The sequence below is a fragment of the Penaeus monodon genome, chromosome 5 (genome assembly GCF_015228065.2).
Source record: "Penaeus monodon isolate SGIC_2016 chromosome 5, NSTDA_Pmon_1, whole genome shotgun sequence".
NCBI classification, from domain to species: domain Eukaryota; kingdom Metazoa; phylum Arthropoda; class Malacostraca; order Decapoda; family Penaeidae; genus Penaeus; species Penaeus monodon.
Window position 1 is genome coordinate 53,991,831 of NC_051390.1, and position 17,500 is coordinate 54,009,330.

Below are 17,500 nucleotides of genomic sequence, written 5' to 3' on the forward strand. Positions count from 1 at the left end.
TACAAATCCTCATGCATTATCTTATACATCATGCAGATTTAAGCACAGAGTAGTGGAATTGTAACCAGATGAATATTTACTTTACAGTTGTAACTTTTGCTCTCCTTAATAAAGTATTAAATAACAATTACTATAGCTAGCCTCTCTCAGAATTATTTTTTTTCTTAGTGAAGAAATTGTTGAGTATAATATATCAATATCCACAGATATATATCTATGCAGATATTCAGTTAGTGATAGCCAATAAACAGTTGAAAAATATTCATATTCTATGGAGCAAATAAATGAATAAACTATATGTACTAAATTGGAACTAAATAATTTCAGGACCCAACATATTGCTTCAGGACAAATGCCTTTGCAAACTCATGTGGACTGCACAGAAGATGTTCCACAGAAATTGGGAACTTTTAATACAGTAAGGCTTATTGTCTTCCATGTGCCAGCTCACAGTTCTTTTCATTTAACTTTTAACCCTTTGAACACAAGTACATGATATGCATTTTGTGATTTTTTAAACATTAACTTTTTTTCCCACACATAGTTATACAACTGCTCACCCACCAAGGAGTCAATTAATCAACCTGATTTGACCTCACTTGATTTCGTAAATCTGAATTTTCATGATTCTGTTTTTTTTCCAAAATTCTATTGATAGTGATGATCTTATTTTTAACAATATGATTATTATAATGTTATTAAAATAATGATAGGAGTAAGAATTAGAAAATAATTTTTCCAAAAATCAAGAAAAAGGGTAAACAAGTGAAGTAGGTAAGTCATAGTAATCGACTCCTTTGTAAATAATTACTTGCGGAGCCATATATATGTAAAAACAAAAAATAAACTAAAATCACAGTATATGTGGCATGCGTTATACCATCCTAACTCAAAGGGTTAACCTTTTCACTGACATGGTTGGAGATTCAATGCTTTTTTCTGTCATCTACTACTTCTTTATTTTCTAAATTGCCTTTCAAAAAATTTTGATGCTTTCCTTTTGATACAGATGCACAGACACATGACTAGCAGCAGTGTTCAAACAGGAAAATTCCGATCTAGTCAGATTTCATAGGACAGTCCCACATTACTGAGGAAGTTGCAATCCTGGAACATCACCACAGGACACCCACATAAATGCAAATTTATATGTATAGGTGGATAGATAGATAGATAGGGTTGTACTACTAATTCTTAATATGTTTTTTTTTTCCATTATCTTTTCAAATATATTGGTAGTGCAGTATCATCCACACCAGGGTTCCCAACCTGGGGGCCACAGGTACTTTCTGGGGGTCCATGCAGCAATATGAGAATTATAACGTTGAGGTAAAGTGAATTTTTGCTCACCTACAGCACCTACAAATGATTATCTCTCCCATATCAATAAATTGGAATCTTTCCATATAGTGTTTTTGTCCTATGGCTACTGACACCATTACTCTATTCATAACTAGTAATAACAGAATTAGAAAAGTTGGAACATCCACCCTATAGCAGTCGATGTGTATATAAGTGGCATGTAAGCAAGACAAACCTTCCATCCTTCTTTCCAGACCTGATTTATATTAGATAAGCAAAATCTGACATTACCACATGCGAAAAAGGAAGCCATCTTGAGTTTTTTTTGGAAAACATATTTGATGATCTAGGTCAATCTGCTCATTTATCATGGTCGACCAGGTTGTGGTCTGGGTTAATTGTAGGCTAACTGAACTCAAGAGCTTTCTAAGGGGTTATACACATGTCCATTTCTATTATCCCTCCAGGAAAGATTATTGGTTAGCAATGCAAGCCACTAAATGCCTGGGTGATTGTTTTTATACAGCTAGTGAAAATAGTGTGCTTGTCTCATGCTAGCTGTTTTCCAAAATGATTTTTTTTTTATTATTATTATTATTACTCATTAATTTCAATCCTTGAAAGTGTAATGCCTGAAATACAATAAGCAGCAGTTAAGTTATAGTACAATGGAGACCTCATACCAGCCTGATTGCTGAGCAGATGTTGTATGCTGTGACTGCTGTGAAGAATGATCAAAGAAATTGCCAACCTGCAACTAGTTACCTGTTATCGGTTAAAGTGCGGTGCAATGTGGACAACAACTAAATTCGCCAGATATGAAACGTGCACATCATATACCTGTCCAGAACCTTATATAAGTCATATATGATATAGACTATGATGTAGATTATGCATTTTATCTAAATGGCATAATTGATACTGTAGGTAGAAAAATAAAAAAATTGAAAAAGAAAAATAATATGAAAGATTTTTGTCATTTTGTCATATTACATGAGTAACATTCCCCATGCAAATGTTGATAGCCTCGTCTCAAATTTATCCACCTGATATGCTTTCCATAATCTAAATTTGAAATCAGATCCTCAGTTTCTATCAGGATGAGTGGTCAGAAATAACCTTTATCTGTCTGAAGAACTAAATATTGCTTTAGAGATTTAGAGTGACTGTCAGTAGGATTATTCAAAGCGGTTTCTTTTTCTTATTATTATCATTATTTTTATCATCAAAATTAAATCTGCTTTTGCATTTTGAAATAAAATGAGGAAAGCATGGTTTTATATTTTGTAGTCATCAGTATATGATACTGATTTTAATGCACAATAGTTTTATATTGATAATTGTAGAAAATTCATAATTCATGTGTAAAATCTTTTAATAAACCCACTTGATTTTCAAATATGTTATTATAAGGAATCTTTACAATAAGGAGATAACGAAGAAAACTATGGCATCACTGAACGCTATCAGTAAAGAGAAATACTGAATGGAATAATCTTCAATCAGCTAATATTTTCCTTAATTTGTAGATTATGTACATTTACATATATTTTTTGTTTGTGAAAGAGTAGGTGGTAGGTTAATACATGTATAATCACATCCTATTACACGTCAGCTTTCTTTGATGATATTACTAATTACATTTAACATCTTCGTAAATAAAGTTATACAGGATTGGCCTCATAGCTTTTAATCCATGCATAATTACGGAATTATTTCGTATGTAGTTTGCAGAAGGAATGAAACTGATTATGCAGAACTGTTCCCCTTTCTGTGTTGTAGTTATGAATGATGTGATAATAATAATTGAATAATAATAGTGTGATAAATTCAGGCTATTGGTAGAAAGGCATTTGGTGGTTTCCGTTCTTAATGGCATAAGACTTGAGAAATTAGTTTTTATAAGGTTAGGAAAAAATGGTTATGGATAGAAAATGATTTCTTATTATTAGCAAAGAGCACTGTGAAGAAGAAGAATAAGTTTTTTATATAGATTTTCCAGTTTTTTTTGTTTTTTTTTTTCCTATGTATTTTACAGTATATCCAAGACAAAGCATGATATGTGTAACAGAGAAGATCAAATCCTATTGTACAAAAAGACAGCAAATTATTTGAATGTTTATTTCATATTGATATTCATATTGATGATGTTTACAATTGGTTCATGTGTTTCACAGCTGTGCGTATTATTTAAATAATTCATATGCTATATGAATACTACAGTAATAATAAATTATTATTTCTTTTAGTTGTAATCAATTACTTTTGCCCAAATAAAGTTCTAAGAAATAACATATTTCTTCCATCCTATATAAGATTTAGGAACTCAAAGCATAAAGCCTCAGTAATTATCAGCTTTATCAGCTATGGAAATTTTCATAGTCAAACGACATTTCTTCTTTCTGATAATGCTAGAGGAATTTAGAAGTTATGGTGAGCAATGTTTACAAAGTTGCGGAATATACAAGTCAATAGTACTTTGGGGCTGTAGGAGCCAATTCACACCTTAAAATATTCATCTTAGGATAGCTAATTTCTTACAGTGGCAGCAGAACCTGCACTGGTAGATGAGGTGAGAAGCGGTGGCATTTCTGTTGTAAAGTAATAATGATTCATTAGTGTTTCATTTTTGATACATTGTTATTGACTTGAGATGCAGTTTCTCATATTCTCTGATTGTGACATTTACTGCAAAATTCAAAATTTCATAGATCGTTGTAAATGCAGATCCCATTTTGTAAGTGTCACCAGTAGTTTTCAGAAAAATGTAATAGAATAATACTCAAAAGACCCCATATAAATGATAAAAAGAAATATGTAATGAACTAGCAGATTAAGCTATCAGGTTTAAAGCTTAGTGAAATACTATGTTTGAATATTTAATATTAGACGGTATATACCACAGGCATAGGAGTAGATCCATATTTAGATCCATATTTGGTGTATAGTAGGTTTCCAGCCATTCACATTGTATAGTAGGCACGTGTTTAGTTCACACTTCACAGTAGATGTATACTTATTCCATCGTTTTTCATAGTGCAATGAGGTATTTACTTAGGTTTTCAGTCAGTAGGATGTGTAACTTCCCAGTCACTGAAAGACAAGAATTTGTTGTGCATGTAACACTTTCATACCAGTCATATGGCATACATAGCATTGTGATATAGATCATCAGAGGGGAAAAAAGTCAGGGGAACTAAAACAGTCTTAAGTAAACTATATTTGTCTTGAACCGCAAGACAATGATGTTAGTTAAATGATAGGGATATAAAATTATATATACATATATAATACATTACAGACTAGATATATTTCTTTATCCAATGATTGTAGCTACATCCACATAACCTGTTAGAAATTTGGATCTGATAAAATAATATAAAGTTTCACCCGAAAACAGAAAGTAAGCCTAAAAATGTACCCCCAACACACTCTGACTATTAAAGCCATATCCTAACACTGTTGAAATGAAGATTTTATTAGTCTGTTACAGCAACACCAGTAATTAAGCCTTAAAGGACAAATCGTGGCAGGTGTTACTCTCCTGAATGTGTGCACAGCGGACAAAGAACAGTAGAAGTAATGAATAAAAAGTCTCTCAATTACTTGTATTATAGATACAGGTAATTAGAATTATTCAGGCTGAAATAATACTTTGAAGTAAGGAAGAGAACATGACACTGATCTTCGTTATCTTTTATGGGCTAAGGACATTCTTCATCTAAATATATTATCCTTGATTAGGTTATATATACATGATATATATATATAAGAGTGTGTGTGTGTGTGTGTGTGTGTGTGTGTGTGTGTGTGTGTGTGTGTGTGTGTGTGTGTGTGTGTGTGTGTGTGTGTGTGTGTGTGTGTGTGTTTATATTTATATTTATATTTATATTTATATTTATATTTATATTTATATATATGTTATATATATATATATATATATATATATATATATATATATATATATATATATATATACGTATGTATATATATATATATATATATATATATATATATATATATATATATATATATTAAATACTTTTGTTAATTGATAAAGATTTCATTATAATAGTAAAGACTTTTATTGCCACAATAACAACATTGTAAACATTGATTTTTTTTTTTTCTTTCTTTCTTTTTTTCTTTTTTTCTTTTTTTTTGATAGAAGATTTTTGAAGGTAACTGAAAGTGGGAAATTCACTAAAATCTCAACAATAATAAAAAACTATGTCAAAAGAGGTTTATGGGAAGATGAGATAATTGGTATTTCATCTTCAGGTCAGAAATGAAGATAAAATCAAGGAGGATTCTGTAACCTTAACATCTTTCCATAAACAAAATGGACTTACTTTTGATATATTTTTCTTGTATGTCAATATCTTCTCATTTTAAAGATGAAAAAAAAAAACTTTATAATGTGTCCATAAATTTTCATGATTCCAGTAGAAAATTTCTCCCCATGAGAGCATCATTCACTCTTTTCTTAGATTAATGTATATTTCTTACTTGCTTTGTTATATTTTTATCAGAAGAAATATTTCATTAGGGAAAAACATTCCACAGCCTTAATTAAAGATGTTCATAGAATGATGAGTCTACAGTATCTTGTTAGTTACATGGTTCGTAGTAAATGATATTGCCTTGGAGATGACACACACAGCTGAGTTGTGGGATTGCACAGGTTGTGTAGTTGCTCAGCCAGCCCCACCCAGTCAACTCAGCAGTGAGTGGGTACTGGCATCAGTTGCAGGGGTACATGTCTGGGTAGAAGTGAAACTGATGCCTTACTGCATCATCCTGTAGCTTAGAAACCATATTATTCAATGGACAGGTCCCTTATAGCCACTTTGAAATAGGACCAACTTTTACATGTTGTATATGATCTTGTATTTCATGATTAAATAAAAAAAAGTTATGATATTCTGTGGATTTTATTAGAAAATTGTGAATATAAATAGGTCTGAACATGCATCCCACACTATGAAGATTAATGCAAACACTGATTTTGGGACATCCTGTTTCCTACTATAAATAAAAAGGTTTATTCTTGCTACATGCAAACCTTCAACTGCATTATTGCTATATTTGTGAAGATCGACAACTACAAAAGTCTTTAAATTTGTCTATAAGAATAGTGATATTATTAAATCACCATGTCACAGGAAATAATAAATTGGAATGGTTCAAACACAGAAGAATATATGATACCATATACATCTTGAGATTTTTTCTTCTTTTTCGAAGATAATCAGCGGAAATAATTCTTTGCCAAAGGAGATTGTCTTTTTTTTTTTTTTTTTTTTTTTACAGATTTGCAGACACAGGGAAATCACAGTGCACTTGACAATACTTTTCTTTATCTCTCTCTCTCTCTTTTAAAAACTCTTGTTGTCTTATGAGATTTATTTGTAAAAATAATGTTCACCAGAGTATTAAGACCTACGAGCTATTTAGGTGAATGATAAAACCTATGTACACAGATCCCCTTTTCAGAACACTAAACATACAGCCTGCAACTTGCTTTCATTCCTTAAACGGAACATTTTTTTTTTATTTACTTAAGCTCATTGTGTAATATATATATATATATATATATATATATATATATATATATATATATATATATATATATAATATATATACATATATATATATATATATATATATATATATATATATATATATATATATATATATATATATATGTGTTTTTATATTCAGATTAGACTATAAAATCGTAAACTACACATATAGGATTTAATGATGTCTCATAGCCAAGTGAATTTCATCTATATGACTGACAAGATGCAGACTGCTATATATGTTTTCCATTCTGACAATTCATGTCTGCCAAAAAAAAAATATATATACATAATATTTCATTAACTGCAATCAACTGATGGTTTAGAAAGAGCTGGAATATGTATATCTTACTGGCTCTCCTCCCCAGCTTACACTGTTGATATTGTTTTACTTTCCAAAGAGAAATACAATAATATATATTCATTGATGCCTCAACAGAAATGTACATGACTGATAATTATCTGAGGTATGAGTACCATTGCTATAAATATAGGTTATAATTTGTTTCTTTGCTCTCTCATAGCCTGTTGGTGGTGTGTGACTTACTTTGATCATATGTCTACGTAATCATACCGAGTTTCAACTCTTAACTAATACTACTTTTCTCTTTCATATACAGAGATAAGGAAAGGTGATTGTAAAATGAAAAGTAGACATACAATAAAACTTGGTATTACATTTAGGCCCTCATTTAATTTTGACTCTGTTTTGTGAATCTTTTGTTGAGCAAACCCCCAAGAGCATAGGGAGGAAGAGAACCCCTTGAAATTGCAGCATAATCTATCTGTGATAAGCCTTATCATATAGATAATTTGGAGATTTTTATTAAACCATTTTATTCTTTACCATCACCTTTGGGATCTGCATCGTGGGACTGCATACTGTTGACTTTGACGGCAATGGGAGAGACCGTGGTACTTGTTGGTTTTTCTTTAAGAACTTTGACCTCTTTTGGTGGCTTTGCTGTGGTGACTCTAGGTCTCCTTGGGTCATTCGGAAGGCCGGACATCGTCGTGAGGACCAAGTCTCTCAGGGTCAGCATTTCCTGTGATTCCTGTTCCCCAAGTCCTTCGGGCGAGTTGACATCTGCTGATGCTGGAGGAGTCTTCTTGTCCTTCGTTTCACTCTCAGGTGAGTCTTCTACTCCTGGCTTTTCCTGCTTTTCAGCCTGAGTCTCCTTTGCCGTGAGTAGAGTCTCTTCATTCATTTCGTGTTCTGTGGCTGTTTGTTCGTCCTTGTGAGCTGAAGATGCATCTTCTGCTGTGGCTTTGGGGGCTTCCGTTTCTGGCTCGGCATGTGGTTCGGATTCCGCTTCGGGTTCAGGAACGGTCTCTGCTTTGGATTCTGCCTCGGGTTTCCTTTCTGCTTTTACGTCAATTTTGCCCTCCTGGTTTTTGGACTTTGGACTCATTTTGGGTTTAGTCTCAGCCATGGGTTCAGGCTCTGCCTCTGTTTTTGGTACAGGTTCAGCTTCTGCTTCAGGTTCAGGTTCAGGTTCAACCTCAGCTTTTGGCTCAGGTTCGGCCTCTGCCCTAACTTCAGGTTCAGGTTCTGGTTCAACCTCTGCTTTAGGCTCAGGTTCAGCCATCTCACTATCGTCCATTACTCTATTGCTGGCTCCTCCACTGGACATGGACTTTGCTTTAGGAGACTCGTCCGTAACGCTATTATCAGCAGTCATTTTATCTTTGCTCATTTTAGGAATATCATGTACTTCAGTTTCTGCGTCTGTGGGGGCCTGTGACTCAACCTCAGACCGCTTATCTTGTTCTGCGAATTCCTCTACTTGCTCCATAGATTCTGTGTTCTGTTCTGGCTCTTCTGTTTTTGACTCTGATTCCATGGGAGCTTCTGCCTCTTTTACGTGTTCTGGTTCTGTTGTAGGTCCTTCTTCCTCTTCCACTTTTCCTCCGTCTTCCTTTGAAACACTCTTCTCATTCTTGAGGGTGGCTTCGAGGTCTACCTCAGAATGGATCAAGTTAGTTGGAGAGTGGATAGGACTGTGGGCCTCCGTCTTGACTGTTGATTCTTGCTTGTTGCTTTCTCGTTCTATTTTCTGTCCATCTTCCTCTTTGGGATCACTCACCTTCTCGTTTTCACGCGTGGCTTCCAGATCCACTTCTGAGTGGATTAGATTAGTTGGAGAGTGGATAGGAGAGTGTTCTGTCTTGACAATCCCATTATTGTCTGCCTCTTTGTTTTCCATCTCTGATTCGGGAGATTCTTTATCATCAACCACCACATTCGTGCCCACTCTTACTTCCATATGCTCGACATTTTCTTCTTTATGTACCTCATCTTCAGAATGAGCAAGGGAGTCAGTACTCTCCTCCTCCTCTTCTTCTCCTTCCTCTGAGTTGGCCTTTTCCTCTTTTTCGTTTGTCATGTCAGATTTGGGTGTATCGTCCGCCGCATGCATTGCTTTCCCCATATTGTTTTCTTGTGTCTTCGATTCGTCTTCTCCTTTTTCCTTTTCACTTTCCATGACATTGTTGTCATCCTTCTCATCATCCATGGCTTTGTCGTCATCCATCGCTTCTTTGTTTTCTCCACTGCCTGCCTCCTCGCTATCACCACCATCACTCTCCTCTTCACTTGAGTCAGCAGTTCTTAAGTAGATGTTGTCCATTACATCACCAGAGATTACGCTCGGAGGTGTACCTGTTGCTCGTGGTTCTTCCTCTTGTTGTTCTTCACTCTCTTCTGTCTCATTGAATTGCTTTTCCATTTCGAGAATTGCCTGCATGTTGGCCGTTTCTATGTCATTGTCTCCAAAGGTTTCCATCCTTGCTTTCCCATCCGTGAGCATATCAGGTGCGTCTGATTCTTCTTCGTTATCTCCACCGGTCTTGAGTTCTGCGTTTCGTTCTTTCAAAACTTTGGATTTGTCCTCTGACTCGTTATCCATGTTGGGCAGAGAATCGTCTTCTTCCGACGTGATTTTGGAATTTTCTCCCGTTGCTTTCTTTTCCGTTTTTTGCTGGCCTTTGGGTTCTGATTCTGTCGCGGTGTCTGGAGTAGACTCCGTTTCTTGAGTCTCCTCTGAGTCTGTTTCTGTCTCAGTTTCTAACATGGTCTTATCAGCTTCAGTTTCATCCTTAGCATCTGTCTCTTCCTTGGTCTCAGGATCCGGTTTAGCCACATCCTGAAGTTCCAACTTAGTTTCAGATTCCGCTTCAGACTTGGCATTTACGGCCATTCTGTGAGAAGACATTGATTTAGGTTGAGCTGCCGCGGATTCTGATTTGGTCGCCTTCGCACCGCCTTTCTTGATTTGGGCATTTTCTTCGGCCTCTGTCTTTGGCTCTGGTTCCGGTGCAATTTCGGGTTCAGGCTCCGGTGCAGCTTTTGGTTCCGCTTCAGGTTCGGGTTCCAGCTGAACCTCCGATTTTGGCTCGGGTTCAGGTTCGGATGTGGCTTCAGGTTCGGGTTCGGGCGAGGCTTCAGGTTCTGCTTCAGCCTCAGGTTCTGGTTCGGGTTCTGACTTCGCTTCAGGTTCTGGCTCAGTCTTCGGTTCTGGCTGGGCCTCGGGTTCTGCTGCGTCCGTGTGTGTTCCCACGGAGGGCGCGTGGTCGTCCTCGTCCTCCCCCGTGGCAGCTCCTCCTTGAGCGTCACGCGTCACAAGCAGACTTTCCTTGTCGCTGTCGTCCGAGTCGTCCTCTTGGCTGTCACTGCCTGGGTCGTCGCCGTCGTCCTCCTCTTCTGCAATGCTAGCCGGGGCGACCAGACTCTCCTCGACCACAGACGTCACTGCGGTTTGGGGATCGACAGCTCCACTTCCCTCCTGGCGGAAAATAATCTCATTAGCACTGCAACAAAAGATTTCGTAATCATTGTTACGGCTTTGCGATTTTTTATTTAGGGGGAGGGGGATTCCATTATCATATTTGGATTTCTCTTTCGCTCTCCCTACAACCTTTGTATTTCTCTATCTCCTGAAATTATACCACCATAAGACAAAGAGAGAGAGAGAGAGATATGGTAGCAAAAATTAAGAGAGAGAGAGAGAGAGAGAGCAAAAATTAAGAGAGAGAAAGAGGTAGCAGTAAGAGAGAGAGAGAGGTAGCAAAAAGTAAGAGAGAGAGGAGGGAGGGAGAGAGAGAGAGAGAGAAAGGCGCAGACGACCGTAACCGCAAGGTCTCATCCCCGCAGACAGCAGCCGCCCCGCTCAGGTGATGCATTATGTAATGTCATGACCAAGGCTGCAGCTAAGTGACTCATTGCGCATAATACTCGCAGACACGTGTCAATACACACACGCACCTCCCCCCCCCCTCCACACACACATACATACATACCTCTCTCTCTATCTATATATATCTATTTGTCTATCTATCTATACATAAACATCAAAAAAATATACGCAGGAACTCCCTCTCGAGCCTCACCTCCTCCTCCTCGATGCTGGAGGGTGACACAGCAGGCACCTTGTCCGCGTGCTTCCCCAAGTACGAGGACACGAGCGACCTCCTCCCGCGGGGCTCGGGGAAGGACAAGGACGGCCTCCCCAGCGCTCCCGACGCCGCCACGGACACCAACGCCACCTGCAGAAGGGGGAAAGTTAGAATTTTTTTCTGTCTTTTCTTCTGTTTGTTTCTTTTGTTATTATTATTATTATTGTTGTTGTTTTCTTTTGTTGTCTATTATTCTATATTATTATTATTATTATCATTATCATTATTATTGTTGTTGTTGTTGTTGCTGTTTTGTTGTTGTTGTTGCTGTTATAATTAATATTATTGTTATTATTATTATTATTATTATTATTATTATTATTATTATTATTATTATTATTATTATTATTATTATTTTAGTTTCTGTTCGTTTTACTTTATAGAGGGTTGTTAGGTTATGCCATTAGGTTATTTTTATTGCTGTTTGCTGTTGTTAATATTGCTTTTGCATTATCTTCATTATTGATTTTATTTTCAAAGTTGATCAGCTGTCGGTTCTCATGATATTTCGTCTGTTGTTGCGTTTCTGGGAGATTTTACAGTAAGGGTTGAGAACAGTAGTTAAATTATTATTGTTATTGTTACCATTTTATTATTATTATAATCATTAGCAGATATATTCATCATAATCATCATCGTTGTCATTATCACCATCTTCTCCTTCATTATCATTATCGTATTCACCATCATCATTATAATCATCATCATCATCATCATCGTTCTTAATGCTTTACCACCAGCATTCATCATCACTATCATCATTTTATCATCTTTGATATTAAAAAAAAAAAAAAAAAAAAATATATATATATATATATACATATATATATATATATATATATATATATATATATATATATATATATCACGACCTAAAATAAAATAAATGCTAAAGCCACATCAAGATTTTAATAAGAAATTCATCATTGCCTATCCTGCAATATATTCATGTATTCCACAGAAAATTGCGAGGGAATGGTAATAATTCCTGTTTAGGGAAACGAGCAGGGTTTGTGGTTAAATGGAGGGGGGAGGAGAGGATGGAAGGAGGGGGGGAAGAGAGAGAGAGAGAGAGAGAGAGAGAGAGAGAGAGAAGAGGAGGAGAGGGGAGGGGGGAGACAGACAGACAGACAGAGAAAGTGACGGAGATAACAGAAATACATAAAAATGAAGAGAGAGAGAATTGAAGACAGAGAAAGATGAAAAAGAGACAGAGACAAACAGAAAAGAGAGAGAAGAAGAGAGAGAGAGGGGAATTGATCAATACGAAGTCACGTGTTGTCTCCTCCCCCCCCCCCTCCCTTCATCACCCCCACCCCCTCCTCCCCTAAACCCTGCCTTTGGAGAATAGTAAGGTAAGTATTTCCTGGGCGCCCTCTTGCCCCTGCCCCATCTACCGGGATTAAATAAAGGATTGGATAAAGCAAGGAAGAGGAGTGAAAAATCCAAAAAAGTTGAGCAAGTGTCTCTTTCTGTTCATTATTTAATAGGAATTGTTTGCGTAAAATGATAATGACAATAATAATAATAATAATGATAATAATGATAATAATAATAATAATAATAATAATAATAATAATAATGATAATAATAATAATAATAATAATAATAATAATAATAATAATGATAATAATAATAATAGTAATAACAACAACAACAACAATAACAATAATAATAATAATAATAATAATAATAATAATAATAATGAGGAAAAACATCCAAGACTTGTTGTTCTTTTTATAGGGATCATATGTGTAAAAGGAAATGAAAAGAAAAACATTCACGGTTTGTCATTCTTTTATAGGGATTATGTGTATAAAAAAGAGTAATAAAAACAAGATTTTCATTATTTTCTAGATTATCGTCGTAAAAAAAAAATAATAATATTCGTTGCTTTCCCTGTTGACATTATTTTGATTGAAAGATTAAAGAGTCACGTTTTTCTCCTCAGGTAAACTTACTTGTGATTTATAAAAAGTTGAAAATGATAAAATTATCTTAAAACAGTGGATGGTACTGCTGTTTATATTAAGTATTTGTAATCAGGTTAATGTTATATGGGACTTCTCTCTCTCTCTCTCTCTCTCTCGCTCTCTCTCTCTTATCTTATTTTTTTCATTTTTTCTCTTTTCCATTTTTCTTCTTCTCTCTCACCCTCCCCACCCCCACTCCCTCTCTCTCTCTCTCTCTCTCTCTCTCTCTCTTCTCTCTCTCTCTCTCTCTCCCCCTCTCTCTCTCTCTCTCTCTCTCTCACACTATCCATCAAAACCTGATCTTGGAAAATAATTTTAAACGGACATGAGAGCAACCTCGCCACCCGCCTCCTTCCCCCTTCCCTTATCCTCCTTCGTTCCGCCTCCTATTCTTCTCTCCCTCACTTTATCTGCCCTCCCTTCCCTTCCCTCGTCCCTTCCTCGTTCCTTCTGCTTCCCCTCTCTTCCCCTCTACGCCTCCTCACCCTCCCTCTTTATCTCTGTTTCTTCCCTTTCCCTCTCATTCCTTCCCCTCCTCTCCCAGTCCTCCTTCTCCCCACCCTTCCCCTCCACCCACCCTTTACTTCCCTCCCCACCCCAACCCTCCCCACCCGACTCTCTCCCAATCTCCCCCCTCCTCCTTCCCCAACCCTCCCCACCCACCGTTTCCCCAACCACTGCTCCCCTACCCCCCTTCCCCCAGTCTCCCCTTCCTCCTCCTCCCCTTCCCCCAATCTCCCCCACCATCTGCAGAGCCCCCTCCCCCTCCCCCTCCCCCCTCCTCCCCCAGCGGCGCCTGCAGGAGGAGGAGGAGAAAAAGAAGAAGAAAAAGAAGAAGAAGAGGAGGAGGAGGAGGAGGAGGAGGAGAAGGAGAAGGAGGAAGAGGAAGAGGAGGAATAGGAGGAGGAGGAAGAAGAGGAATAGGAGGAGGAGGAAGAAGAGGAAGAGGAGGAAGAGGAAGAGGAGGAGGAAAAGGAGAAGGAGGAAGAGGAAAATTAAGAGGAGGAAGAAAAGAGAAGGAAAAGGAAGAGGAAGAAGAGGAAGAGGAAGAGGAGGAAGAAGAGGAAGAGGAAGAGGAGGAGGAGGAAGAGGAAAAGGAAGAGAAGGAAGAGGAAGAGGAGGAGGAGGAAGAGGAAGAGGAAGAGGAAGAGGAGGAAGAGGAGGAGGAGGAGGAGGAGGCGGAGGCGGAGGCGGAGGCGCCGCCGAAGAGACCCACACGTGGCTGAGCGCCGCCGCCCTCAGCCTGCATCGCGCCCTTGACCGAATCTTGGCCGGGGTCGATGTTTACCAATAATGTGTCCACACCTCTTCTCTCTTATCCTCTCTCCTTGTTTCTTCGGTTTTTCGTTCGTTTTTTTCGTGTTTTTCTTCGTGTTTTTTTTTATCTTCATTTTTATTGTTGTTTTATTATTGTTCCTGTTTTTTTTCGTCTTTTCGTTTTTTCTTATGTTTAGGTGTTTTAATTTTTTTTTGTCTTTTTCTTGTTCCTCTTCTTCCTTTTCCTTCTCTTCGTTATCTCTCTCTCTCTCTCTCTTCTCTCTCCCTTTCCTACTCTTCCTCCTCTCCTCCATCTCCTCTCCCCCTTCCTTCTCTCTCTCCCGCCTATCCTATCACTCTCCTCCTCCTTCTCCTCATCTTCTTCTTCTTCTTCCTCCTCCCCCCTCTTCTCATTCTCTTCCTCCTTTTTCTCTTCCTCCTTTTTCTCTACCTCCCCCTCCTCCCTCTTCCCCTTCTTCTCCTTCCCTTCTTCCCCCATCCTATCACTCCTCCCCTCCTCTTCCTCCCTTTTCTCCTCCTCCTCCTTTTTCTCCTACTCTTCCTCCTTTCTTCTTCTTCTTTTCCTTCTTCTTTTTCTTCTCCTCCTCCTTCTCCTCTTCTTCCTCCTCCTCCTCCTCCTTCCCTCTCTCTCTCCTCCGCCCCTCCTCCTCTTCTCCTCCTCCTCTTCTTCCTCTCCTCTTCCCTTTCTTCCCTTTCTTTCTCCGCCTTTCTCCTCCTCCTCCTCTTTCTCCTCCTCCTCCCCTCTTCCCCTTCTTCATCATACAATTGGCACTGCAGTAATGATGTCCGATGACGTCAGCATATATTTCCTGCGCGTCTTCTGTGTCCTTCTAAAAAAAAAAAACATTTGTTGTTGTTGACTTTCGTTTCTCAATTGTATAACGATTCTCATTGCTTAAAAAAATCTTGTAGTGTATTTCTTATTTTCTCTAGTCTCTCTTGTTATTGTTGTTTTTTGTTTGTTTGTTTCTTTGTTGGTTTTTGGTTTTGTTTCGTGTTAATGTGATTGTTTAGTGTGTTTGATTCTGTTGTTGTTTTTCTTGTTGTTTGTTTGCTTGAATCTATAGTTATTGTTGTTGTTTTCCTTGTTTGTTTGATTTTATAGCTATTGTTTTTGTTTTCCTTGATTTTGTCTGTTTAATGTGTTTATTTCTAAATCATTATTTTCCTTATGTTTGTCGTTGTTTTCCTTGTATTTGTTTGTTTGAATTGTTTGATTCAATAGTTCGTGTTATTGTTTTCCACGTTTTTGTCAGTTTCATTCGAAAGTTGTTATTTTCCTTGTTTTTTTTGTTGTTGTTGTTGTTTTTTCCTTGTATTTGTCTGTTTACATTGATTCTCGAGTCAGGCTGACCGCTTTGATCATTTATTGGCACTCAGTGACTAAGGCGTCGGTTTGTATATTTGCTCTGTGTTGGATCGAGTCTTAGCCACGAGTAAATAGATGAAGTCTTTGTTGGTGGGGACGAAAGCCAATTGTTTTCTTTTCTTTCTTTCTCTTTCTCTTTATCTCTCTGTTTTTCTCTCTCTGTTTTTTCTCTGTTTTTTTCTGTATCTCTCTGTTTTTGTCTCTGTCTCTGTTTGTCTGTCTGTCTGTCTCTCTGTCTGTCTGTCTGTCTGTCTGTCTGTCTGTCTCTCTCTCTCTCTCTCTCTCTCTCTCTCTCTCTCTCTCTCTCTCTCTCTCTCTCTCTCTCTCTCTCTCTCTCTCTCTCTCTCCTGTTCTTCCTATCCCACAAAATGGAAGAGAGAAGGAGAATAAAAAATTGAAAACGACAAGGAAGAAGACTAAGAAATACGATACGGAAAAGAGAAACACAAACGAGATGATAGGAAGAGAGGAGGAAAGAAAAGGAAGAAGAAGAAGAAAAAAAATATATATATATATACAGGTAGCAGGTAAAACGTACTATATCCGAAAGCATAGTAGCCGCCATTAATGTTTGCAACAGGCATGCATTTAACGAGAGAGTTTCAGCAACGAGGCATAATTAAGCGCAATTCGTTAAGACAAAGAGACAGCTTAAAGCGTGCTGTAGCGTGAGACTATAGTCGGATTATATAGTAGACATCGCTCAATATTCAGTCCTGTGTTCCTTTCGCCCGCGTTACTATTCTTTCTTCCGGCTTCTCGGCTGGTTCTCGAAAACCCTCGGTTCTTATTCTTTCCTGTGTGCTTCATTGCGCAATCTTTTCTTGTCTTGTTTTCTTGGGTTTTCCTCGTTTTGGAATTTTTAAAATGATTTTTTTTGTCTTTTTTCTGTCTTTGTCTTTCTCTTTTTTTTCTCGTTCCCTTTCTCTTTCTCTTTCTCTTTCCCTTTCCCTTTCCCTTTCCCTTTCCCTTTCCCTTTCTCTTTCTCCTTCTCCTTCTCCTTCTCCTTCTCCTTCTCCTTCTCCTTCTCCTTCTCTCTCTCTCTCTCTCTCTCTCTCTCTCTCTCTCTCCCTTTTCTCTCCTCACTCTGTCTTTCCTTCCTCCTTTTTTTTTACCCTCACTCTCTCTCCTTCCTCCTTTCCCCCCATCTCTCTCCCTCTCCTTTCTCTCTATTTTTTTTCTCTCTCTCCCCTTCTCCACGGTCGCGTCATAGTGCAAAACTTCCTCAGGGTATTGATCACCTAATGGCGAGATTCTCCCTCCTCCCCTCCCTCCCCTCTCCCCTTCTCCCCCCTCCTCCTAACCTCCTTCCACCCCTCCCCCCCCCCATGGCAACCCCAATTTTTCCCTCCCCCTCCTAATCCTTCACCCCTCCTGCCATGGCAACCCTAACCTCTTCCTCCATTACCTCCATGGCAACCCTAGTTCCTCCCCTCCCTCCCTCCTCTCCCCACTCTCCATGCCAACCTCTTCCTCCCCTCCCTCCATGGCAACCCTAGTTCCTCCCCTCCCTCCCTCCCCCTCCTCTTCCCCCCTCT

The 17,500-nt window shown here is 38.0% G+C and overlaps 1 protein-coding gene across 1 annotated transcript in view; it reads right to left on the minus strand.

Annotated features, from left to right (window-relative positions):
- Positions 1-6,220: 6,220 nt before the first annotated feature.
- Positions 6,221-17,500, minus strand: part of LOC119573353 (retinitis pigmentosa 1-like 1 protein) — a 50,723-nt gene continuing 39,443 nt past the window's right edge. The window contains exons 2-3 of the mRNA XM_037920571.1: positions 11,277-11,432; positions 6,221-10,672 (exon numbers count right to left, since the gene is read on the minus strand). Of these exons, the coding sequence (XP_037776499.1) occupies positions 7,724-10,672; positions 11,277-11,432 (3,105 nt within the window). The 3' untranslated portion in view covers positions 6,221-7,723. The remainder of the gene's footprint in view (positions 10,673-11,276; positions 11,433-17,500) is intronic.